Consider the following 25,477-nt stretch of genomic DNA (forward strand, 5'->3'; position numbering starts at 1 on the left):
ATTCGAAATGTAAATACTTGCATTCTAACGTTCGGAAAACGCTTTTGTCAATTATAAGATACAATGAAGTCAATTAATTCGCACAAAACAACTCATGATGGCTCTTATCAGTAATTTTGTTTTACATTCATTAAATTAAATATTACATTCATTATTAATATAATATTAAATTTAATATAATTAATAAAATAAAATTCAGTTGTATTAAATATTATATTAACAGATTTATTAACGTTGGAAAAATTGTACTCGCGATAAACAACGTATTTATTTCTCGGAATGTAATTTAGGAGATGGCAAAAAGAATGAACTTCGTCCGGAGCTGTCTATACCTCCGGCACGGAAACGTCTCTTATTAGAGCGAGGACTGAACTTCCATTTCCATGCTAATCTCCTTGCACAAATGGCCTGTCAGTTTCCAACGAGACTTGTACTTGTGAGACGTGGAGGCACGTCTTCCACGCCGCAGAACAACGTGCTGAGCAATGCCGCCCTTTCGCGGGGAGCGTCGAAAAAATATCGGAAATACGTCGTCCACACCTCGCGGCCGCCTTCGCGACCCGGTGAAATTTCGCGCCTGCTTCACGTCTGCTTGCGAAAGCTCGCTCTTACTCTCGAACACTTTCTACGTCGATTACCGAATTGCTTCGCGTGTCATTTCCCAGCGCTTACTAGGTTTAAGCTTAGTCTTTGTGCTGAGAAAAGTGCTTTATTGCATCTTTAAAATTAAAATTTATGGCTTTATTTTAAAACTTGAATTTAACAATTTATAAGTTTTAATAAATTTTATTAATAATATTAGAGTTGCAAAGGACAAAGCATGAAACACATGATAATCACACATTAATAGTGCAGAACATGATATCTTCCATAGAAGAAATTGACTACTAATCGATATTTATTAAGAATTATTGCACATGCAATTATTTTATCGAGTAATTATTGCAAAGTGCTTTGCAAACTCATTAGCATGAAAAACGGGAATCCATAGAGAAGACTTCATTACTCTTATATTCATTATTTCTTCATTATTGCAAGTTTTGTATTCTCGATATATGCAGTCTTCACTGTTATGGCGAAGAATATTCACGCCAATTTTCTTAGATGACAAGATATAATTTTATACTGTAATGCTTAAAAACCAGAGTTAAGTAAGTTAATATTTCTTTTTAATTAAATTAAAGTTAATAGATTATAAATAATTAATAATTTAGTCGCGTTAAAAGTTACAGGAATATAAAACTAATTCAGTTAAAAGTAGAAAGTAGTTAAAATTAAATTAAGAAAAGTAGTTGAGATTAAATTGAAATTAATTAAAAGTTAATTGTGAAAAGCCCATAATTTATATTAAATTAGAAAGTCGTTTTTTTTTTTAAATTAAATTATTCAAGACAATTGTGGTATAGATAAATTAAATTTAATATTTTATCGTAGGAAATATTGTTTCTTATGTCTTTCTCTTATAATTGTTTCTACTTTATAGATAAATTTTCAATTTTGAAAAAAGTTATGTGTTTTAATTAAGTAATTAAATAAAGTTTATGTTTTAAAGATACAGTTAAAATTAATAATTAAATTATTTAAAATTATCTAAGAATTAAAGGTTGTTAATCTTTTACTTTAACTTTATACTTATATGTTAGTTACATGTCAATGATCCTGTGCCTGGATCGTCGTCGTTTGTCCGTATTATAAGCGGATCGGATTTTCATTGTCATTCGCTCGTCGTCGATCGTATTTCGCGTGCGCGCGTGTGTGGCCGCGTGCGTGCCAATGATTACGCGTATATATCAGATCGCAACGTAACGAGCCCTGGGTGCGATTGCGTGCGACAAAAGCACGTGTATCGCTGAAAGGTGGGCCACGTGGAGTACACGCCACGATGGAAGAATGGGAAAATTCGTTGCGCAGTCTCTCGCTTTCTCCTTGTCTCCTCGTGTTTCTCTCTCTCTTTCTCTTTCTCTCTTCTCCTTTCTCTCCCTCTTTTTTTTCTCTCTTTCTCTCTGCCTACCCATTCTTTTTACCATCGCTCTACTTGTTGCAGCCGACAATAGCGTGCATTATCAGCCTGTCACGTCTCGGGGTTGATAAATCGAAGCGACGTCGGCGTCATGTCCCTATTACCTCTCTGCTTTCTTTCACTTCCTCGAATTCGCCTCCGCGGATCTGCCAACTCTTCTGTCTATATATAATTCACAGTCTATAAGTCCCATTCAGAGATCTAGATCGCTGGTAATGGATCACTCTTTCGTGATACTTTTCTAGGCTCAAGCAGAGGAAAATCTCTATCGAGTTTCCGGAGAGATCATTGCAAGCCATTGTGAATGCCAAATACGGCGTTTTATGAGAGAAGCTCCGCCGTATTATGAAGACGTGACAGCATATGATCAGAAAGTTCTTTTATTACAATGCAACAGTAATGGCTACTCATCTTAGAATACATTTATACAGTATAATTATTCACTTAGCATGCAGTCGACTTGTACATTGAAGTCCATTTATACTTTGTGCAGCTTCGGGTGGAGATATCGTGACTCGTTTTTTACTTCCTGATTACATCTCATTTTAATGAAAAATTGGTTCTTTCTAAGTGAAATATAAAGTTACAAAATTAGTTTAGGGAAAAGCTTACGGTAACATGCTTTGATTGTACCAAAGGGGGAGCAAATTAATTACGCTTAATTCTTTTCAACAAATTAATTACGTTAGATCAGTTTTCTCGTTTAAGGAGACCTGAAAAGATTCATGAGGTTCCCACGGAAATTCCACTCGACAGGGCACAGAGTTGAGCTGTTACTATCGTGATATGTGCAACCATGTGCTTCCCGCACGGATGTCACAATAGGTTTAATCGATCTAAACCCACGATGTTAAGCTGTTCCCGGTGTGATGGAAGGGGAGACGACTTCGAAATTGCGCTCATACCTTGGCTGCGAGGTAGGCATGTAGGTATAAAATCGAATGATTCCTCGATCAAAGTGACAGTATTCGGATCTATCCTTGCGGTGTATCGTCACCGTGATCCTTACCGTGCATTAGCATACTGAAACATAAGGTAAGCGCCGAAACCAGTTCTCCGGCATCAAAACAAGAGATCTAGAGAAAGCACGCGAAATTCTTAGCATATATGCTTTTCTTATCGATGTCGATAATTTTAATTTCGGCGGCAAGAAACGACACATAATGGGCTATTGAATTAAAAATGAAAAAAGTTCATACAATTAAAATGTAGATAACATGAAGCCAACAAGTGATCGTAGCGGATCTTAGTGTTCAATAATATATTTTATGTGTAACTTTTATATATATTTCCTAAAAGAGCTTATGTTTAATGAAATTACCGTTACGTCCGAAGAAACGCGTGGTAAATCGTTAACAATCGGATTAAACCGGTTAATGTCAAATTAAATTATTTAATTTTTAAATAATTTAATTTGAGATTATCCGGTTTATGCATTTAAAATTGAAATTAAAGGAAAGTTAAAATTAAATTCTTCCCACTTGCACGTGCGTTTGTATGCGTGCTGTTAAAAAATAAAAAAAAAGTATTTTGCATATTACTAAAAATTCGTATTGGTGATTGCGTTTTGCGTAAATGCTGTTAAATGGCATTACAGAATTGATGGTAAATACAATAGCGATACAAAATATTTGCTTTTCGTGGACAGAGAGATGCATCGCGCTATTGTTACTATCATCACCACCGTCTGTTGTTTCCTCGTGTTGAAAGCCACGGCGGAAGAGGCTGTCCAACAGAATCAACAATCGCTGGACTTTGGAAATGTCGCTATCGAAGATCAGGTCGATGGAGGCGCGATACACACCAGGGAAAAGAGAACGTTGTTCTTGAAAAAGAAGTTACTGGGCGCTGGTCTTCTTGGTTTCGGTCTTGGCGTCGCGAAAGGGTAACAAAATTAGGATTTTATTATCGCTACTGATTGTTTACAACAATTCCAATTTTGCAAAAAAGCAAGATATGTATTTTAATAATGTGTTTTATGCAGTTGCTTATGACTTGAAATATACGATTAATCTTAATAATATAGAGTTACTATAATAGTATTGCACGTCACGAGAAAAATAGAATTGTTCTTATTGTTTACTTTTCAAACTCATTCTTGATGTACTGACGTATAAAATTACGTCAGCTCCACATAGGTACTTTATCTTTCCGTATAACACCCGACGCTCTTTTTTTAAATATTTCTTACTTTATTTTCAGTTACAAGGCTGGTTACTATAGTGCACCGGAAGTACATCACGTCTATCTTTCGCCACCAGTGAAGTACGTGGAATATGTGGAGAAACCCATTTATATAGAGAAAATTGTTCCGAAACCTATTTACAAACCGCATGCTGAGTACGCTGCGCCAGTGTGGTCGCAACCAGACCCAACCTACGGGTGAGGAAAACCGGTCGCTAAATCTCTTCGGTCCCGTCTAAAAATTAGTATCACTAAAATACAATCCCCTCTTTAATTACAGTAGATTCACATTTTGTTTGATGATAAAACAAAATTTTGTTTAGAAAGTGTACAGAAAAATTTGACACCAAAGATATTTCTATCTGCTCAAATAGATATTAAAGACAGTTTATTGCATTGAGAAATTGATTATTTTTAGAAAATTAACTTCTTAATAATCTATTTAATCTAATGTAATTAATTTTTTTTTCTTTTGCAGTGCCTGGTAAATTTAAAATGCAGTTCGCGTTAACAACAATGTATCAGCCTGATCTCCATTACCTCGAAATTTTAGAAAATCAATAATTTTAGAAAACAATCAATATTTGCGCGTGCATCATGTTGAGTCTCAGTCAGATCATCCAACTTTAAGTATAAAGATAACAATAAGATTATCTAGAAATAGTAATTAGAGAAACTGTTATTTTTGTTACTAATGTTGCAGATTAATAAATTACAGTTTGTAAATATAACAAACGTATTTATTATTAAGATTTACTATTTTTCTTGTTTGTTTGCTAAAAGGAACACGATAAAAAATTTAACAGGAAACATTTTTTATTTAAACTTCTTCTTTGGCAACTTTAATATATTTTTTAATCCAAATTATATTATAAACAATTAATATAGTTAATATATACATAATTATATAATATTCTATTGTAAATTTTTACTTTATTTTACGAGAATTTCAGTTGCGTTTTGCAAATTAGAAAACTTGCAAAACACGAGGCTGCGGTTGTTTCCCGATAATAAATAATTGAGAGGAGAGGAATACATGCAAGAGATAACAAAACGGACAGTTTTACGGCCGCGTATGATTATCTTTATTGCCGAAGATGTTACCGAGTAACATTGAAGTATTAATAACGAGTATATAATCGCACGTCTGAAATATACAAATATCCAATCGTCGCCATTGATCGCTATGCTATGTATTTAGATATTCTGTCGATAACATCTTTTTAACATGTAACATTCATACGGGTACAATTAAGTTCTCTTCTATTCACACACAGTCAGATATAGGTGTGGAAACGATGGCCAGTAGCGTAGCGAATATTCTGCCATTTTAAGTACTCAACAGAGAAACATAAGCCCGTATTGATCTGTTAAATATTAGAGTGTTCATTAGTGTATTAAGGATGTATCGGATTGAAGTTCAAAATAGTACAAAGTTGCTAAAAATTTGTAAAATTGTTCTTTTAGTTTCTCTAATGTACTGCAAAAAATTGAAAACGCATCCACTAAACGGTTGCTGAGTTATAACTATTTTAATCTTCACTGATTTTACATGGTATCCTTTTCTATCTTATGGAAAAAGACGATCTTGACGGATAAAACAGTTAAAAAAATATAGAAGAAATAGTACCAGTGTTTTGAATTTTTTGTGTACATCTAGTATATGAATAGATGAAATTATCTGCCAAGTTTCAATTGTCTTCACTACACCGTTTTAAAGAAATAAAATATAACTTGAGATAATTGTGCATTTTTACTGTCAAAAGTTTAAACTCATAAGTGAAAAAATTCGCAAATACGTGAAAAATACCTTTGCAAGAGTAAAAATAAGACTCCAACTATTGTTCAAGTTTCTTACATCTAGATTTACTATGCGTTAGGCGTAGATATTTAAGTATTTCAAATTTCATGCACTTTTGTCTAAGATTGTATGTCCGATACACCCTTAATATTAGAACGTTTGAGAATGCGCAATTTGTCATCCGACGAGTCAACTATTTTAGGATAATTCTTGTTTATAGGTTTTTAATGTGTGTTTATTATTAAAAAAAGAATTCTATTAGTTGTATTAATTATATAAACAAACAGTTATGTTTTATTTGTTAATGAATTGTAATTAATATGTACAGGCAAATTGAGCATTCAAAAATTACGTGCTATCATTTAATTATCTATAAGTGGCCATTTAATGCATATTTGCTACGCCACAAATGATAACAAATGATTATTATGATAAACTGACTGACAGGCATCCTTATAAAAAATGTATTAACAGTTTGCTTTTATCCATTTATATTTTTATTTAGATTTAGCTTTGACAATTTTATTGTTCTTAATATATTTTATTTTTTATATATATAAAACAAGAAAATAAGTAGAATTGAATGAGATACTAGACAGTTTAAACTTTTTGAACAAGATACAGTAAATAATAAAAAATATGTGTTCTTTGGCAATTTTTTAATCAATGGAAATTTTTTATTGGCTTGATTAAAAATTTTTTTTTTATTTATTATTAATACTACATTTGAATTTGTATTCTCTATTCGTATTTTATATTTTAATTTTGGTTTATTACATACCGTAAAACATTCATTATTAAACTCCTTAAAATGGAATTAGGTTAAATGAAAATATTAACGTTAAAAAATTTTTGGATGGAAATATTAAATATTTAAGCGGAAGTAAAAAGGGAATTATCTATATAAAAGGAAAAATTAAGTAGTAAAAAATCAATCAAGCGTCCAGAAATTATACACTCTGTTCGTTTGCAATTCGAGGATGCCTGTCACATGGAACACGAATCAGTTTGAGGTATAAACTACTTATATTTATGTTTCTAACATTAATGAACTACGTGACTACACGAATTACATCGAGGTACGTATATCCGTTGAGTACGTGGACCTGGCTACGTGTGTTGCGCACATGTTTCCGAGCTATGGAATATTTATGAACTCTCCACATCTCTTTATTCGCGAGAGTATTATATGCGAAACTGTCAAGAGTTCTTTTCTTTCTCGCGCGAGCTGCGGACAGCCATCAAAAGTGATCGGATAATTATTGTTACGGTGACGTTAAAAAATGCGATTATATCCCTTAACGATTGTCGTTCGGATTAGCACCGACTGCGTCGAGGCTGATTTAGAAAAGATCGAATAGTATTCTACCGAGGAGACAAGAGAGCTCGTCGAAAAGCTTATCAGGCACGACGAGCGTATTTGATTCGAGACTCATAGACTGCGGATGAAAGAGGAATCGATCCTCAGGGGATCCTCTTTTGATTCGGGAAAATGATTTTAACAACTGGTCTAACTTTGTCACCTCGCTTCAATAAATCATATTCGTGAAGAATACGCAACGTGTCTGTTTCCCCTCTTTTTTTCTTCGCACATTTATTATTGTACACGGAATACAAGTCGAAGATTGTAATCAACATCGTATACGTATTTGTCGTTATAGACAGAGAATTATTTAAATTGCCATGTAGAGCGGCACTGATAAATAACGCTAGGTTGAATCTTGAGATAGGCAAGCAGACATAGTGTTGTGATAATTTCATGGGCTGTTCTCTCACGAGGGAAATTTAGAAAGATACTACACTGTGCTCATAGTCATTTGGTTTATGTCAAAATAAATTAATATCACTATAAGTGAGTGATAAACCTAAGACAGATCAAGCTAAGAATACGTACCATGTTGACGCGTGTGTATGATATACATACTATATATATATCATGCACACGCGTCAATTCACGTTTATATATATATATATATATATATATATATATAAACGTGAATAAAATATTAATTTTTACATAATTATTATCAAGTAATACATTCAATACATTCTGCGTGGAAAGAACAGTTTTGCTAAGGTATGTAAAAAATAGTAGAAACTGTAAGAAACCTAAAAAATTTTTATTAGTCTATGAAGATAATTAATAATTATATTCATGATGAGCAACGTTGCAAAAAGTTTTGACATTCTAACAATTAGTTTGAGTATTCTACACAACTGGTCTAGCAAGAAGATATTTCAGATCATATATAGTTAAATTTTTAGATACTTTATGTACCTAGTAAGACCATTCGTTCCATTCAAATATGCTGAATATAGATATCAATATTCGTTAGAATTTAATTATTTTAGAAAACAGTCAAAAGTTAATGCAAGGGCAACAACATGTGGTCAAGATAGAGTTATAAATATTCGAGCGTCATAAATTGCATTGTCCTGATACTTTTTGAATAAATTGAAATGTAGGATTCTGTTTTACAATGGTCAACCATCTGTTTTTGGACACACGGTTATATCAGAGAATTCGAGAACATACAAAACATAAATTTGTTTTACAGCTTTGCTTTGGAGAAACTAGTTAGCGGAATAATCCGATTTTGGCGCGATTGTTAGAAACGATAGCAAAGAGACGAAAGATTAGCGCAATGAAGATTGTCGTCCGCGATAAGAGGATGCCTTTCCTCCCTGTTATCCAGCCATTTGTGTCTGAGGACCGTATTCATCATCGTCAGGATCCTTAATTATCCTAATCACCTATTTTTGTTTAATTTACTACAATTTACATTCTTTAAATTGAACGCAATAAAGCGCTTCAGTTGTAATGTGTTAACAAAAGTTTAAAAAGTTATATTTAATAAAAAAAAGAAAATGTTTTACAATTTTTTGAGTGTCAATTTTGCCTACGTAAAATGTATAACTCTAATTTTTTTCTAATGCTTTAAAAATGTTATACTGAATTGGAATATTTAACTCTTAAAACCCAATTATGAGTACCGCGTGTCCAAATTATATAATCACGAAAAATCGGTGCGACGCAGATTGACACAATTGTTAAAAAAGAAACGTTACAAACAAAATGTGAAACAAAGAGTAACAAGCGTTTAGATTTTGTAAGAACTCTGTGATCGAATTGTTTTGTGCGCGACGGTACACAGTCGAACAGCAATTTAGAAGTCGCATTCAAATGGAGAGATACAGAAATCAATAAACGGTCGGAAGCTTTATCGAGCGACTGTACTCCCGTCTCGACAATAAAATACGTCCCTTAGCCACAGCACGTCGTTCGGGAAGCCGATCGAAGTATCGTTCATTATGATCACTTGGCGATCTCCGGGTGTTTACGTCGCACTCCGTCATCCGTGTGCTTGGCGTGACATTACTAGGGTTTACGATCATAAAGTGAGAACCTGTGCAGCGTAAGCAGTCTTCTCACTTGGGGCGAAAACGTGCAAGAAAGTTCTTCTCATCGCCGGTCTATCGTTTCTTATGTCACTCGTGACTCGCCGCAAGATTGATTTTCGCTCACCGACCGCAAGAGATTTTCTAAAGTTATGTAGAATTAGGAAAGCCAGTTGAATAACTTCTGTCATAATCCTTGCGATTATATTGGCTTCACAGAGTCTTTAACACAGGTGGCTCAAAGATAATGAAACTATCTCTATAAGCCATGGTATTATGATAATTTACACATTGTCCCAAAACTACCGTCATTGACCACAATTAGGGATTTATTTAAACTAGGCTGTAAATTATAAATAAACTGCATTTCTGATTGAATTTTAAGTTAACTTTATTCTATTGAAATTTTCAAATAAAAATTTGTCACAAAAGTAATTAATATTGAGTTAAAAATTGCTAGAAAAAATTTTTAGGGAAAAAAATAATTTAATTTGTTTGAGGAATTTGTAATTAAAAAAAAAATTTGATAATGTTTTCTTCTTTTAAATGCTAAATTTTTAAAATAAGATAATAGAAAAAACATAGGATTTATCGTGAAAATAGAATTGTGTGTAAAATTTTTATTCAATTGTGGATAAAATCTTTATCTATTTATGATTAAAGCGTATATCCACTTTTCGCACACCGACCCACTTTCATCTTCAATATATTTGATATTATTATAAAACCTGCATGTGACAGAAGACTGAGATTTCTTCACACTTTGTCGCAAAATCATTAGGCCGGAAATAATAACTATATTAATCACATTTATTATATTTACGTACCTGCTGACTGACGATGTACTTCTCTGCTGCCATAATCGCGAGATAGTAATTAATTACTTCCTATGTAACTTTCTTTCTCGACATCATAGTTCATTCGATCGTGAGTTTCAATATAATTATTACATAGAGACGTATTAAATATATGTACGAGCATTATGTTCCATGGTTTTTTCTTGTATAAAGAATAATTTTTTCTTATCGCGATATAGCAAAAAATAAATTTAGCAAAAAAAAAAAAAAATAAATTATTGATTAGTTAGTGAAATATTTTTTCTTTCGTAGTTAAATATTTTTTTCTTGTTATCTGCCTTGCCTTTGTTGATAGTCTAAGATGCATGCTAAATTTATGGAATTGGAACTTTCTTACTTTCCCCACGAGATACGTGGAAATGATCTTATAACATTAAAATTCCATTCAATAAAATCGATTTTAGATTCGTTTTACAAATACATCTAGCGAGAGTATAAGATCGTTGACGATAATAGATAGTAGATAATCATGTGGGAAGGAGAACAATTTTTTTAATTCTTACAAGGTAAAAAACGATCGCTCTTACGTAGTGTAGTGAAAAAATCTAAAAACGAGAGACACATTACTTGTTAAAAATTTCGATGTTCTAATAAAGAAATTGAGTTTACATCTAGTACAACATGAGGCATGGAGGTTTAATGGATCCTCTTGGATATCCAAAAGCCAATGTTCAGAGCTCTGAACATTGCGTATCATTTGAACGATCAATAGATATCCAAGAGATTTCGTTAAAATCCTCTCGTTGATAATTTCTTGTTGAATGGTAGATGATCGTAAGTTTGGTGAAACGTTGAATTATTTAAGACAGGTACAGACACGTCGGAGGAGAAAGAACGGATTGTTGGTAAGTCCTGGGAAGTTTTCTCTTTGCACCAACGATTACTCGTAAACGATTCACAACACACCCCTAAAACCATTAAATCTCTAACCACGAATTGCGCTCGTTACGAATTCCCTGCCCGCGGGTATTATCAGACACCAATACAAAGTACACATCAGTACACACTCAGATAAGAATGCAGACGGAGCAGCAACTGTTATCTATTAATGTGTTACTTACGCGTAGAAGGTTCCTTAAAGATATCTCAAAGACAAATTATTGCGATCGAGTCTTCGAGTCGACATTTCTCTCTCGATCATTCGATCGTCGAGGATCAGTGTCACCAACGTTGATCAACTTCTAAGTCTTTCTCAGTTCAACCGAGATCTCTTGAGTTTTTCTTTTTTTTTTTCCTAAAAATAGACTCACGGCTATTCGTAAAATCGAAATCCGTATCTTTCGCTTACGCGACATTTTATCAATTACATTGCAATAAATTATAAATAAACTGTATTTCTAAATTTGAATTTTGTTACGACCCTTCGCGCGAATCGTTCGCCGCACTAAACGCGATGCGACGCGACGCGCGTGTTCGATCTTCTGCTCGTAAGATTTTCTCCGACGGGGATTTTTTAACGTAACGATAGGGATTCAACGGAGAGGGATACGGAAGCGGCGTGACGATAATTCTGTAGGAGGGCCTTAGGGGTGTTTGGCGGCACTTCCTCGATTCTCTCCAAGTCATTGGCCGCGCCCGCGCTATTTTGCTTGTAGAGACGAGGAGTCGTCCTCGGTGGGGGCTGCTCTGGGATTATCGACACCGGTTCGTCCGGACGGTCCAGGCTGAATTGCCTCTTGAGCATTCGATATCCGGGACCTTTCCCTGAAATCAGAGAAAGTAACGTGGTCTGTTAGGGGCGTGGGGTCGACGCCAAATGCGAGGAATCTGTAGAATGTTGGGAATATTTGAATAATCCAATATCTTTCTAATAAAATATAATAATCTATGTATAGATAAATGTATGTGTGTATATAATCGTGTTATATACATATATATTCATAAATTGGTTGTAGTTACTTTTTTCTAAATATACTTAATTTGCAAACATTTTTTTTTTTTTTTTTTAACAACTATATGTTTTCTTTACAACAATTGATTCATCTCATTCTGAGCATAAAAGTATTAAAATATAATTGCTAAAAATTAAATAATTTACGAGATATTTGTATACTTTATGCCGAAATATGCTAGTATATTCAACATTTTCCGAAATATTTGACTCAGAAATAAAATGGAGCACCATGTATAATTAGATCATAAAAAATGAGAACAAGTATCTTAAAATGTCTCTTACGTACGTTATTTTAAAGCTTGTATATTATAAATCTTGCTCATGTGCTCATATTTGTTTTAAGAATTTTAATTTGTAATTAAAAATTCTTGTATCAAATTCTGAAGACATAAGATATTCATTAATCAATCACTGTTAATTTTGAAAGAATAATATTTTTAAACTTTATAGTCTCTCAAAAGAAAGAAATTATGGTACATTGAGAAAGATATTTTGCAAGAGTATTGCAAGACACAGTATAGTAAAATGTATTACTAAGTTCAAATTGAATTTCTATTTACCCCACGGTTGAAGTCAATATTTTATAACTAGAATAGGTAGTTCGTAAACTTAAGTCTAAAGACTTGTTTAATATTTTCTAATTAGATTTATGAAATTTCTAATTACATTCGCTAAAGGTGATTATATTGACTTAATATAATCATATTGAATTCAATATGATTATATTAGAAATTCAAGTATATTTAACAGGAAAGAATTAATCATGCAAAAATTTAGATTCATTTTTCATTTTCCAGGCGTACCAGTTGAATCTACGAAATTTCCAATTTGCGCCAACCAGACTTTTTCTCCAGAGACGACGATCTTCAAGTTTCCGAAATATATAAACGTACCGTGATACTCGTTGGGCGACAGACATCTGTAATGATTGTACGGCGTGCTGAGATCGTTCTCGTCGATGTATCCGGTGGGGAAGCGGCGATGCCTCGCCAACGGCTGTCGATATGCCGCCGCGCTGGTGATCGACGTGAGCGAGCTGGTGGACGCGCCGAGGATCGTCGGCTCGGCGGCGGCGGACATCGAGGATGACACCCCGAAGGAGGCCTGGTTGTCGCCGGATGTGCTCTTGGTCACGCCGCTACCGCCGCCACCCTCGCCCGTCCTCGCCACCGTGTCCTGCCTGCCCTGCAGCACCTCGATGAAGTCGGACTTCAACGAGTAGCTCGGCAGCAACGTGCGCTCGTCGCCGTGCACGGACACGGCGACCTTCCTGACGCCGGCTTCCTCGAAGGACGCGGCCCGACTGCTGCCGTTGGTGACGCCTCCGCTGCTGACCGACTCCTGACGGTCCGGTTTAATCTCGAGCGGGCTCGGCGGTTCCTCGTGCGTCTCGTCCTGCGACGGGATCACCGGTAGCTGCGAGCTGCACGCCGAGTCGCTCGACATTCCGTTCTGGTGATTGCCCAGCATGTGACTTTCGTCGAGCCTTCATGGAAAATTCAGAAGGGGAAACGCATTGAAAAACGCGAAGCGGAGTAACGGCTGTGAGCCACTTTACGAATTTTGCGAGACGAATGGAAAATAGAACGCGCCAGGTGGCGGGAAATCCGATAAATTTGAAATGTAATTTTTACCGCAGCTTTTTATGATCCGGGAGAAGAAACTCAAATTTTACGTCCATCGTCCCGAGGTGCTGGTCTATGAAAATTGGTATGCGTCGAACGGTTAAGTTACTTATGTATACCACTATTTTCCACCCAACTGCAACGTACGGCTGATACGCAAGATGGGAGAATTTTTGCAAGTAAATTGACATTCCGACTCAAATTGGTATTCTGATGCCGATGGACCCAGATGTCTCGTATGGCTCTTTATTTATGAACGCAGCGAGCTGTATCGCGTTTTCGCGCCGGTATCGCTCGTGGAGAGAAGTGACAGAAATGAGAAAGTTATAAAAGTGATTACAGCTGCACCTGAGGTATGATATGATTACATAGCACTGCAGGGAGGGACTTAACTTTAGGCGAGGAAGGAAATAAACTTTGGGTAAGGACGTGAAAGTCAACTCTTAGAGTAATTGACATTTTGACGTAAACATCGTTTTCATGCGAACGGTCTCTGGCGTATGTTTATTCATGCGCTGCATTTTGCATTCTCATTTTGGTCTATTTTGTTGCTCGTAACTGGTTAGTAAAAGTATGTCTTTTTTTTAGGCGAAAAGTTTGGCGAGCGATTAGCGTGAAAAATATTAGACAGATGATATCAAAGTTAATGTCCAAGTTTTCACTACGTTGATGTCTGGCATGAGAGAAGATTTATTCAACATAAAGCAACAATATGATCGATTTGCATATTGAATAATTTATACATATATGAATCTACTCACCCATGGTTCTCCCTGAATGTAGCAGCAGAATATCAACATATAAAGGAATTAAATATCTGTAAATCAAATAGTGCAAATAAAGCTGAGGTATTAAAAAATGAAAAGAGTGTATGGGTAGAAATAAATCGCGCCTTTTCAGCAAATTTGTTCTCGTGTTACATATTCAAATTGTTATCACTCATCGTTATAAAAGACTAATATTAAATTTTAATTGATTTAATTTATGATGCATTTTAAACAGTGTTTTGCTATATAAATATGTATTTCTTACTTATTTAATTTTGAAATCGGTTAATCAATTAAAATTCCGTTAAAATCCCATTCAAATTAATTAGAGAAAAGTTACGGCATACGTTTCCTATAACGATACTCTCTTTTCTCGGAAAATAAATTTTATTAACATACTAACAAAAATATAAGCTGCTTAGAAATAATTGAAGAAATAAAAGCTCATAATTTGTATATTTGTGACTTTTTACTATACAAAACCTATTAGAAAAAAATTCTCCAAAAGCGAGAATAAAATTTACACAAATTTTTTGGTAAAGTTTAAATAAACATAGTTTAAATAATTCTGAATGTGTTATTGATAATATTAGATTATTTTATATATTTGTAGCGTTCTAAAAATATTTTATTTACATTTTTCTCTTAAAAAAAAATTTTTTTTTAATAACGCAATTTTAAATATAAAGTTAACTTGCAAATATATCTTGTATGGGTGTAAAAGAAAAAGAAAAGAAATAAATATAATTACATTATCGATTTTGAAGCTTACTTTGTCAAACGTAATTTGCTTATATTGGGAAAAAAAATTATTGCAAAAATCGACCACCGCGTGTAACATAAAACTGACTTTCTCAAGGTTTATAAGACAGTTATAATTTTTGTTTAAGTTCGAGTTTACCATCTGCGCATGAAAAATTGCGCCTCAGATCGGAAACACTCTGCATAATATAAATGTTAATTTTAAGAATACCGGGTCTTTGTTCCCCCGCTAGTACGCACATTACCGGAATAGGTCATTTTTTGCCCGCGGGTATCATAAAAGAGTAATTAATGTACGAGGGAGGAAGAGAGAGAAAGAGAGAGAGAGAGAGAGAGAGAGAGAGAGAGAGAGAGAGAGAGAGAGAGAGAGAGAGAAAACTTTGTTGTTATATCACTTTCGCGAGTACATCGAACAATTATAAGTAAGTAAAATGCGAGGTAAAAGTCGCACGGTTGTTGGGATGAACTCGGGGCGCACTCGGGCAAAGTACAGGGTAGCCCGCCTGCCGCGCGGAACCCCTTGTTACATAATTAAAAACTCTCGAGCGCGCACCTCCGCGCCCGGCGTTCCCTGACACTTAATCAAAGCGAATGCGCGGTAACTTCGTTGATTAAATCCGACCCTTTTCTCCGCGAGGTACTCAGAAATTTATTTGGAACTCGCTCCAGGCAAAACGCAAATCGAGCACGATAAAGAAGGAAAGATGACACCCGCGCATCAAATATGAAAGGGAGAGAGGACCCGTTGCGATAAATTGAACTTAATAAGGCCTGTTGGAAGTGTTAAATCACGGCTGTGTACGTTTATACGGCGACCCCGAGCTTGTGCGGAAACCGAGACGTGCGGAAGCGAGGGTGGGAATTCGGAAAATGCTTCCCCGACGGGACAGCTTACCGAAGGGGTGGTGGCTTGGGGAGCTCCTTGTCAAAACCCTGCTTGCCGAGGAGCCAGTACGTCGGCATCTTGCCTTTGCCCTTGACGTCGGTGGGCCCGCGGTATTCGATGTGGTATCCACCGACCTGCATCAATCGATCCCTCGTCGCCTGGCTCAGATGGATACGCCACGGCGCCCCGGTCGACTCCATCCTCGAGGCGGTGTTCACCGTGTCGCCGAATAAGCAATAGCGCGGCATTGTTAAACCTACCACGCCGGCACAGCACGGGCCTGACGGAAAGGGAAAGGAGAATGAATTTCCCTTCCCGCAATATTTCAACTCAGCTACGCGAAAAACGCTTTCGCGTAGTCGCCGATAAAAGAAAAGCCGTCGCGACGACGGCATATCATTTAGATTCGCTATTTCAGCACGAATTTAATCAGCGTAGAGTGTAGAGCCGACATAAATCTCCGAGCGAGGGATTCGATCGACCGTCTACATGGAACTTTACTTGTTTTCAACGCGAAGTTCTCAAAGTCAATTAAGGAGTAATTGATTAAATATTAGTCAATTAATTAGAAGGATATGACATTGATTGTGCTGGCAGTATGAATCGTGTTAGTTTCTTAACGGCAAATAGAGCGAATTAAAATTAAGATAAAAGCATTGTAAAATAATATATTCCTACTTTTCAATTATTATACTTTTAACAATGACATCTTCGACAAAACCTCTAGTGGCTAATGTTGCAACGTGTTAGAATAAATTCGGAATCTATGCAACTTAAATGACACTTAAAAATTGAAAATGGAATTTGATTATTAAAATACAGTGTCTTTATTACCAAAAAGAGACTAGAAGAAAATTAAGAAAAATAAAAACTCAGTTTTGTTGGCTATCTAATTTATGAGATATTTTCAAATAGAATCAGCAAGTTCTTCTTAATGACATTAAAACGATGTATCTAGAGAGTTAAATTATTTTATGGATAGCTAACCGGTATGAAGACCGATGCGTAGCCTGAGCGGCGTGTCCGGAAGGTGTTTTAACTTGAACTTTCCACTCTGATGTAACAGGTCAAGCGCCATAGTTGCTACTTGAGTTGCATGATCGGGTATTCTCACAGGGCAGCCGCCTACAACCATGTAGGCATCTCCGATAGTTTCCACCTACGATATTCAAATATGCACTTTTTATCTTTTTTTGTATAAATACAATTTTTTATATATAAATAAAATTGTTTATAAACTTGTCGAAAAAATATGACTACGCAACTATCAACAGCTATCGAGCTATATAGAAAAAAATGTTTTGCTTTGAGAACCAAAAATTTGATTACAATGTACCGCAAAAAGTTTATTTGATTGATATAAATAAATATTTTTTTGCATATATTTCGTAGAAGCAACTAAATTTTTTGTTATAAATCTAAATAACGAAATATTTGATTGTAAAAAAAATATGCGTCAGACAGCTTTCGCTGAAAAAATTTTTTCCTGCTGCTTTCATTACATTTACCTTGTAAACCGTGTACGCGTTAATCGTGTCGTCGAAGCAAGTGTACAGATCGTTCAAGAGATCGACCACCTGAAAGGGCGTTGAGCGTGCGGATATCGTCGTGAAGCCAACGATGTCCGAGAAATAAATCGTGACCTCGCGAAACTCTTCGGGATCGACGGGCATGCCGAGTTTCAGTTTTTCGGCGACTGAACTAGAAACACCAAGCCAAATATGCCAATCTTTTTGGAAACATTAAAATTGCCAATTTGTCAATTTTTAAATTATTGTCAAAAATTTGTTCAAAACTTTCAATTGTAATCCTTAAGCAATTTAAGTAAATTCTTAAAAAACCAATATGTTAACTTCATATATTAATTCCATTTTTACCAATTCTGACAATATTTTTGTGAAATAACGAAATTTCAGATATTTCTGTTATTTACCTAGGTAACATTCTATTTAATAATTGCTCGGTCTTTTTCTTCTCCATATCCAGTTGTTCCGTACGCTCGCGAATGAGTTCCTCCAAATTATTCGAGTACTTCTCGAGCATTTGAAACATTGTATCCACGAAATTTACCTTTCTGTAATAAATAAAACGCAATGCTTGACGATGGCGTCTCTTTTATCTTTGATAAAAATATAATTATTTTGTTAGTCTAACAAGACATTTAAAATTAATTTCAAAATTGGATATTTTTTTGACATTTTTTGATAAATTAAATATACAATTGAATAAATTATTCATTATTTTATTACTACTTAAAGTTTATTGGCGCAAAAAGAAACTTAACTAGTACTTATTATAAAACTTGTCTATGTAATTTGAACTAAAACTGTCTAATATTATTAAATTGTAATTAAATCCGTAAGAAATAGATTTCAACAGCGCAGTCTTCGATTTCTGGCTAATCTAATATTTCCGCTCTGAAGGCACACTGCCTCAGAGATTATATGGTTGGCCACCGATCTTACCTTCCGTGATTTAGCTTCTTGAAGAGATCGTGCACATCGTCAAAGTCGGGTCTCATTTCGGCAGTTTCTGCCCAGCATTGACGCATGATGTTTATGGCTTCCGGTGGCGCCGCGCCCTTGCTAACCGATGGTCTGATCAGAGGCGGTGGCTTCATCACTTTCTCGATTATATCTGCGAGACACGTGAGATGCCTGACGTTTCGATCCTCAAACATGGCGATTGTAAAATTCTAACGTTAGAATTTTAAATCGCTGACAAACCGCACCATTGCAAAACTTCGAAGTTTTACACGCTTGTGTCCTCGAATAATCGATATGTTAGTCAATAAATTAGCGCGCAAGTACAGATTTAATTATCGCAAAACTAAAGTTATTAATTATGTGTCCAATGTTAATCATTTTATCGGAAAACGATACGCGCGAAGAATTGGCTCGTTCTTATCTCGTTTCTCAGTCATTTATCATAATTACATTATTTCGATGCCAATAAATGCAATTCACAGTAACCTGAATTGTTTGCAAAAGTAATTTATTGCATTAAGCACAATTTAAATTCTTATTCCCGATCTTAAGGAATCAACACTAAACTTAATGCAATTAAAAATAATTGAAATAAAAGCATAAACGCATTTTTCTCAAACTTTATTCATTTTAGATCCGAAGAGAGTCACGGGAACTTTGTGCCACTTTGTGCCACTAAACGTCTATTGGTAGAAGTTCGATTACACATTACCTTCCGGAGATAGGGCGAGCATACAAAATGGTTCCCCGCGAACAACAACTTCCTGCATGATAATTCCGAAACTGTAAACGTCCCCCGGCTGGGTTCCCCTTTTTGCCAAATTCGGGTGCCTAAGTAGTTCCGGCGCTGTCCATAACAGGTCTACCCAACAATTAAGCCGACAGTTATTATCTGAATTAATAGCGGCATGCTTACGTTAATTATTTTAATCCCATTCCTACTTCTCCTCGCTTTACTAGCTTCTAAAATAATGCAAAACTCTGGATCTGAATTCTATCTTCAATTAGTAAAACATGCAGTTTAACTTTTAATTGGTAAAACTTTATAATGTGCGTATTGAGTGTGTCGAGAAAATTTCTAAATAGTGCGCAAGCACTTACAGATAATAGCGCCTGATGAACACGAGAATGTAATCTTCATGCACACAATAAAAAAAGTAGATCTAAAGATAAATTTATAGTAACAACATGATATTCTTGAGGAATTGTAGGAGTTATTACAACCTTTCTTGCTTATTTAAGTTTTAATTTAAAAATTCTAGACTGCGGAATATTACATTGAGAAAGTACAGTGAAAAAGCTATAATGAGGCAAGGCATGAAGCTGAAGCTAAGAGAAAACCTCACCTCGAGCTGTTTTCGCGGGCGGCACTATGTTCTGAGCTTCGTAAAAAGCGGGCAGTCCGTAATCGGTGACTTTCAAGACCCACCTCGCATCGATCACGCAATTCCGCGACGTTAGATAGCCGTGGACGCGTATCGGAGTGCTGTGAAGGTATTTCATACCCTGAGGCAAACAAGTTATCCCAAAATTATTATAGTTTCAAGTATACATAGAGTTTATTTTAAGTTCAAAACACTAAATTATTGAAACTAATTTAATCTAAGTCAATCTAAATTAAAATCTGACCTCCCTGATTATTCTGTGTATCCGGGAAGCATTGTTGCGAGGGACTCTTTAAGAATGACTTTCAAAGACCTCGTAAGATCTTTTTAAAATGATATCAAAAAGTTATGATTGTGTAAAATATCTTCTAAAGGAGCTCTTTATATGTATGATATCTACTTATAGATTTCAGTCACATTTAGGAATTCTTTTAAAAGTCTTTTTTTTTCTTTAAAATCTCAACGCATTAAAAAACTTCGATATCGTGTTATCTTTAAGACTGTATTATCGAACATTCTAATCTCAAATATGAGTTCTTCAAGAGTTCTTTCTGATAACATAATGTTCATTGGGTAACAATTTTATTTGAAACTGTATGCATGACAAACCTTGAATGCTTTACTTTATATCTTCCGTGTTATTTTCATTATATTAAAAGAAGTCGCCAAGTCTATGTAAGTCTTTTAAACAGACGCTCCCTTATTTCCCGGGAATTAAACATTGCACTTTATTAATACTGAGAAAAATATGACGTATTTAGATAATTGAATAACTAAAAATCCACAGTTTATTCTTGTTTTTCTTCTTCATAAAATCTGTCATTAAAAAACACACATTCTTGCAGAAAGCAAAATAAAATTTACATAATATTTTAAATTACAAATTGCATAGTTTAAACAATAGTAAGTATTATTGATATTACATCATTTTATTTGTAGTGTAAACTAGAACTGTTATAGACTTTTTTCTTTCTTCTAATGCAGTTTTAAACATAAAATCGAAGTGCAACGTAAAATAGCACACCTGTCGATAAGACTATAAAATAATAAGAATTTTATAGGCTAAGTTATCTTATATACGAAAACATTAATTATTGCAAGATTCTAAACAATGTTATAAAAACTGCTATATTATCTGATAGAAGATACTCTCTTTTTCTAGATTATATTTCCAAATTATAATTAATTTTTTTATTTTCTATTTTATTTTTAGTTTCTGTTTAAGAAATGAGAAACAAAGGAAGAGGTATGTTAGTATTGGCAAATTTCCTCCACTAAAAAATCGAATGGCAACAAGACTGCTACAAATGCATGCTATAAATATTTTCTGATTTTCCCAAATCTTCTTCTTGGTGATACCTGCATTTAACGTCATCATGTTTCAAGATGTGGTTTTACTCACCCGTACAAGATCGGTGAGTAAGGATAATCTAAAGGACCAGTCGAGTTTAATCTCGTCCTGAACGAGTACGTCCTCGAGGGAACCCCTCGAGCAGTACTCCAACACTAGACAAGGTCTCGTAGGTTCGTTAAGGCATCCAATCAGGGGATTGAGATTCTCATGTCGCAGCCCGTGGATCTGCTCGAAAGTAAAAACGCAGAAGTGGGGAGAGACTTAGATCAAGATCTAACTCAAGAGGAATGAATAAGAAAAAGGATGTGCGTCTTTACCGTGACCAGCACGTCCATGGCCTTGTTCTTCAGTTCGAACGTACCTTGAACGGGCAGCTCCTTCAATTGAACCAAGTCACCCTATCGGGAATCAGAATCGGGTCATTAGCTCTCGGGCATTGATGTAGTATTACACACATTCGCCGGATCTTCGTAATCTATTACGTTGATGGACTTACGCCGGCCGCCCCGGGGAAAAAGGTTTGACACGGCGCGACATTCGAGTGAAATAAACCGGAGATTAGCTCGCGCTCGGCTAATGTTGCAGCGTGTTTTAATGCTGTCTTATCAATCTCCATTAGGTGCGAGATAGTTCTTTATCGGTACGGTCATATTCCGGAACTTACGGCATTAATCAGCGTCACCGTATAAGGGATACTGACGTCTGCGACGATGGCGAAAATGAATATCGATATGTGTCTCGGAATATATTCTTAGCGCTGTCGGATAATACCGAGCGTCATGTCAAGCAGAAAATTCTCGGAAGTGATCAAGGGTGAAATTGTTTGCAAGGGCGAAGGTACGTACAATGTAGGATACCGATAATTCGCCTTGGGAGCGGATATATGGGACAGTCCCGCGTCTTCTTTTTCCCCCGCGCTGATTCTCGTTCTATTTTCTTTTTATATAAACACGGGCTGCGGGATAAAATTGGACACTGGAAAATATTGGCGAAACTATTTTCCACGCGCTATTATTCCCTTATCGCGTGTCGTCTCTCGTATTATAAGTTATCAGGTGCTTATATAAGTTAGCCGAGCCTGGGTCAACACGGAAACTCGATCAACGGAGATTAAAATCTGGGACGATGATGAGGCCGAGAGGGTAAAGGAGGATCCGGGGGGGAGGCGCGGCGCTCGAGTCTCGCAGAGCCACGACGTGGTGGACGCGTATATCCGAGGGCGACTTGTTAAGCGACACGTCGCAGACTGCCCGGGCGTACTCACGTTATATCTAGCGCGTGGATCCTTGAAGAAGGTGTGCCGAGGTACGTTCCCGCCGCCGCCGCCGCCGCCGCCGCTGGCCTGCAGGTACGGCTTCAGCGAGTTCACGCTGCCGAGCTGCAGCAGGTCCGGCTTCTCGACTTCCGGCCCGCCGAATTCCTGCAGCTGCTGCAGCCAACAGCACAGCATCGCCTCGATGCCCTCGTCTACCTGAGAACACGCACGAGCCGTGTGCGATAAAGTGCGCCTTATCGCACGGAAATTACTCGAACGGGGATACGATACGAGGTAATTGGATCGAGCGGTTATACGGAATGTTTACTGGGGAAGCTCGATCCGCCCACCGCGACCTGATCCTTAACATAAAAAAGCTGTAAGTGCGGAAACGAAAGATCGAAACGAGGTAATATAATATTGTATATACGCTCGAACAACGCTACGCTGAAAGTACTCATTGTGTGTGCCGCTTTACAAAAATCTCTTTTTTACGTATAATATGTTTCTTTACAATAATTTTATAACTTTGTATATAATTTATTTTTTTCAGAGGAAAATCACTCTAGAAATATGGCTTCTATATCATTTATTCTTTTATGTTATACATGCAATTGAATAGAGTGAACACCGTAAAAAAGTTATAGAGAAAGATCGTCAATACTGGAATAGATCTCCTAAAGCAGCATCCCCTTATTGTTTCTCAGAGACTAAATCTTTTACTGTATTAATACTGATAAAAACGTGGTTTACTTGAATAAATAAAGAAATTGTTTGCTTAAACAAATAAAAAAATAAAAAATCAGTTTATGATATTTTTTAAATATAAAATGTACTAAAAAAGAATGCAATCTAATTTTTGCATCTTGTGGTAGAATGTGGTATTTGTATAATCGAACAAAAAAAGTTTTACATCGAAATAAAAAGAATAAAAGCTTCTAGGAATTTTTAAATACATTAACTTGTAAATATTTTATACAAATGACTCACGTCAAAAGAAAAAAAGAAGAAAAATGTAGTCTGCTATAATATTTTTATGTTGCGAAAACGTCAATTATTACAAAATTATAAAGCAGTAATAAAAATTGCTTTACTACCTTTCTAGTTTATATTTGTGCTTTTAAAGTTTTTGTTAATTTTCAGCTCTTGCTTTAACTAATTTCTTAGTTAATTTTTAGTTTCTTTCTTGCCAACCTTTAGCTTTTATTTAAGAAATACTATCCAAAAACAAAGTGCTAGTATTGATGACCGTCCTTTAAGCATCACTTATTAAAGCAAAGATTTCGACATTCATGACATTTAACGTAATAGCGCATAGAAGTGTTTAAAGTTCGTTCAGCGATTCAATTAAGTCGAGTGAACTAGTGTCACGGTGACATTTAGCACTTTTATCGGCTATTTCTACTACGTGACACTGATAATTTAGCAGTTCGCACGTAGCGACCGTTCTCTCGCGTGTACTATATATATATACATATATATATATATAATACTATATATCCTATTAAGATCGTAGCAATCCTTTCCGCACGGAATGTTTCGTTACGCCATATCAAGAAGAATTTTCTCCCACAAAGGGTAGTTAGTTCGCAGTGCTAACGCGCGAACTCCGCAATCCTGATCCAACGACAGTGAAAAATTGTTTTCACCGCGTAGAACATCGGATTATGGTTTTGTTTTGACGTATAATAAAAAGGTAAACACCGCAATATTTTTTACAACGTAAAACTTTTCGACGAGTTTAGAAACAGATATTAATTTCTTTCACGCTATTCGTGGACTGTTTTACGGGGAAACGATCAAAGATATTGATAAAACAGGTAACCGAGTAACTTCATTAATAATTCTAATAATTCTATGTAAAAATTTTTTAATCTTTCCTTAAGGCGGCGCTGAAAAGAAAGTATTGAAAAAGCCCCTGTCATGTTCTGAAAGAAATTCCACTCACCGTTCTCGAATCTACTGGAGGCACTTGAGGAAAAACGAAGTCCGTCGTCGTTAGAATGATTTTGTACGGGCCCTTGGATATCCTTTTCTTAAGCAGCCGTTTTCTGTAATGTTAACATGCTTGTTAGATATTCAAAATCTTTACTTATTAAGAATTACATATATATATATATAATTAAAATTTAAAGATGCAATAATTTGTTTAGTGTTTACTTTCTGTAAATATTTTATCTTAAAATTCTATTAGCTGTCATACTCAATTTAAATCTATATTAAATTATATCTTCTGTCTATTTAGAATGCGTTTACTATTTTATCAAATATTGTATCATTTATCAAAATATTTTGAAAATAAAATTAGAAAACAAAAGATTTGTGTACTTGCCTGTTTTTTTAATTATCATTCTAATTAAAGACCGAATAATGCTAATCAATTTAAATCATGTCCTTTAAAAACTGATGTTAATTCTAAAACTGTACATTTTTTCATCTTTTTGCATCAAAAATAAAGAAAAAGTATTTCTGACGATTAGTGGCAACGGGAGCATTGACGCATGTCATTTTCTACGGTTTGGCTACGGGCTATAAATGATGGACATGATAAAGTGATCGCTCACCGGATTATAATCGCAACGGCGATAGCGACAAAGGTGAACAGCAGCGACCCCAGAATAATAGCTACGATATGTGTTGTACGGAAAGACATGTCGGCCAAGCCATCTGTAAAATAATTAATGCACTGCATTACCTTATTACGATGTTATCGGGCGATATTTTCGGAATCGAGGGAGCTACATATCGATCTCGATTGACAGTAAAAGGGATCAAAGGAAGTTTCCTTCCCCCCTTTACACG

General features: G+C 35.4%; 2 protein-coding genes across 15 annotated transcripts in view; one reads left to right on the top strand and one right to left on the bottom strand.

The window, feature by feature from the left end:
* Positions 1-1,625: 1,625 nt before the first annotated feature.
* LOC105837863 lies at positions 1,626-4,935 on the top strand. Its single transcript, XM_012683005.3, has 4 exons — positions 1,626-3,055; positions 3,669-3,905; positions 4,223-4,402; positions 4,683-4,935. Exons 2-4 carry the CDS (start codon positions 3,673-3,675, stop codon positions 4,690-4,692), a joined length of 423 nt encoding a protein of 140 aa, XP_012538459.1. The 5' UTR covers positions 1,626-3,055; positions 3,669-3,672; the 3' UTR covers positions 4,693-4,935.
* A 5,074-nt stretch (positions 4,936-10,009) lies between these two features.
* Positions 10,010-25,477, bottom strand: part of LOC105837175 (retinal guanylyl cyclase 2) — a 51,961-nt gene continuing 36,493 nt past the window's right edge. For all 14 annotated transcript variants that reach the window (XM_036283973.1, XM_036283970.1, XM_036283967.1 and 11 more), the window contains 15 exons: positions 25,240-25,342; positions 24,624-24,726; positions 22,685-22,891; positions 21,738-21,818; positions 21,469-21,645; positions 20,028-20,187; positions 19,394-19,543; positions 18,661-18,832; positions 18,129-18,269; positions 17,704-17,896; positions 17,183-17,354; positions 16,205-16,475; positions 14,542-14,553; positions 13,049-13,641; positions 10,010-11,965 (listed from right to left, as the gene is read on the bottom strand). In XM_036283973.1, the coding sequence (XP_036139866.1) occupies positions 11,715-11,965; positions 13,049-13,641; positions 14,542-14,553; positions 16,205-16,475; positions 17,183-17,354; positions 17,704-17,896; positions 18,129-18,269; positions 18,661-18,832; positions 19,394-19,543; positions 20,028-20,187; positions 21,469-21,645; positions 21,738-21,818; positions 22,685-22,891; positions 24,624-24,726; positions 25,240-25,342 (2,786 nt within the window). In that variant the 3' untranslated portion in view covers positions 10,010-11,714. The remainder of the gene's footprint in view (positions 11,966-13,048; positions 13,642-14,541; positions 14,554-16,204; positions 16,476-17,182; positions 17,355-17,703; positions 17,897-18,128; positions 18,270-18,660; positions 18,833-19,393; positions 19,544-20,027; positions 20,188-21,468; positions 21,646-21,737; positions 21,819-22,684; positions 22,892-24,623; positions 24,727-25,239; positions 25,343-25,477) is intronic.

Source organism: Monomorium pharaonis, chromosome 3 (assembly GCF_013373865.1).
Source record: "Monomorium pharaonis isolate MP-MQ-018 chromosome 3, ASM1337386v2, whole genome shotgun sequence".
Lineage (NCBI taxonomy): Eukaryota > Metazoa > Arthropoda > Insecta > Hymenoptera > Formicidae > Monomorium > Monomorium pharaonis.

Excerpts from the sequence above, each read along its gene's own strand:
- LOC105837863 (XM_012683005.3), top strand. The coding sequence starts at position 3,673 with ATGCATCGCGCTATTGTTACTATCATCACCACCGTCTGTTGTTTCCTC. Across the intron at positions 3,906-4,222 it reads GGTCTTGGCGTCGCGAAAGG|TTACAAGGCTGGTTACTATA; the intron begins GTAACAAAATTA and ends CTTTATTTTCAG.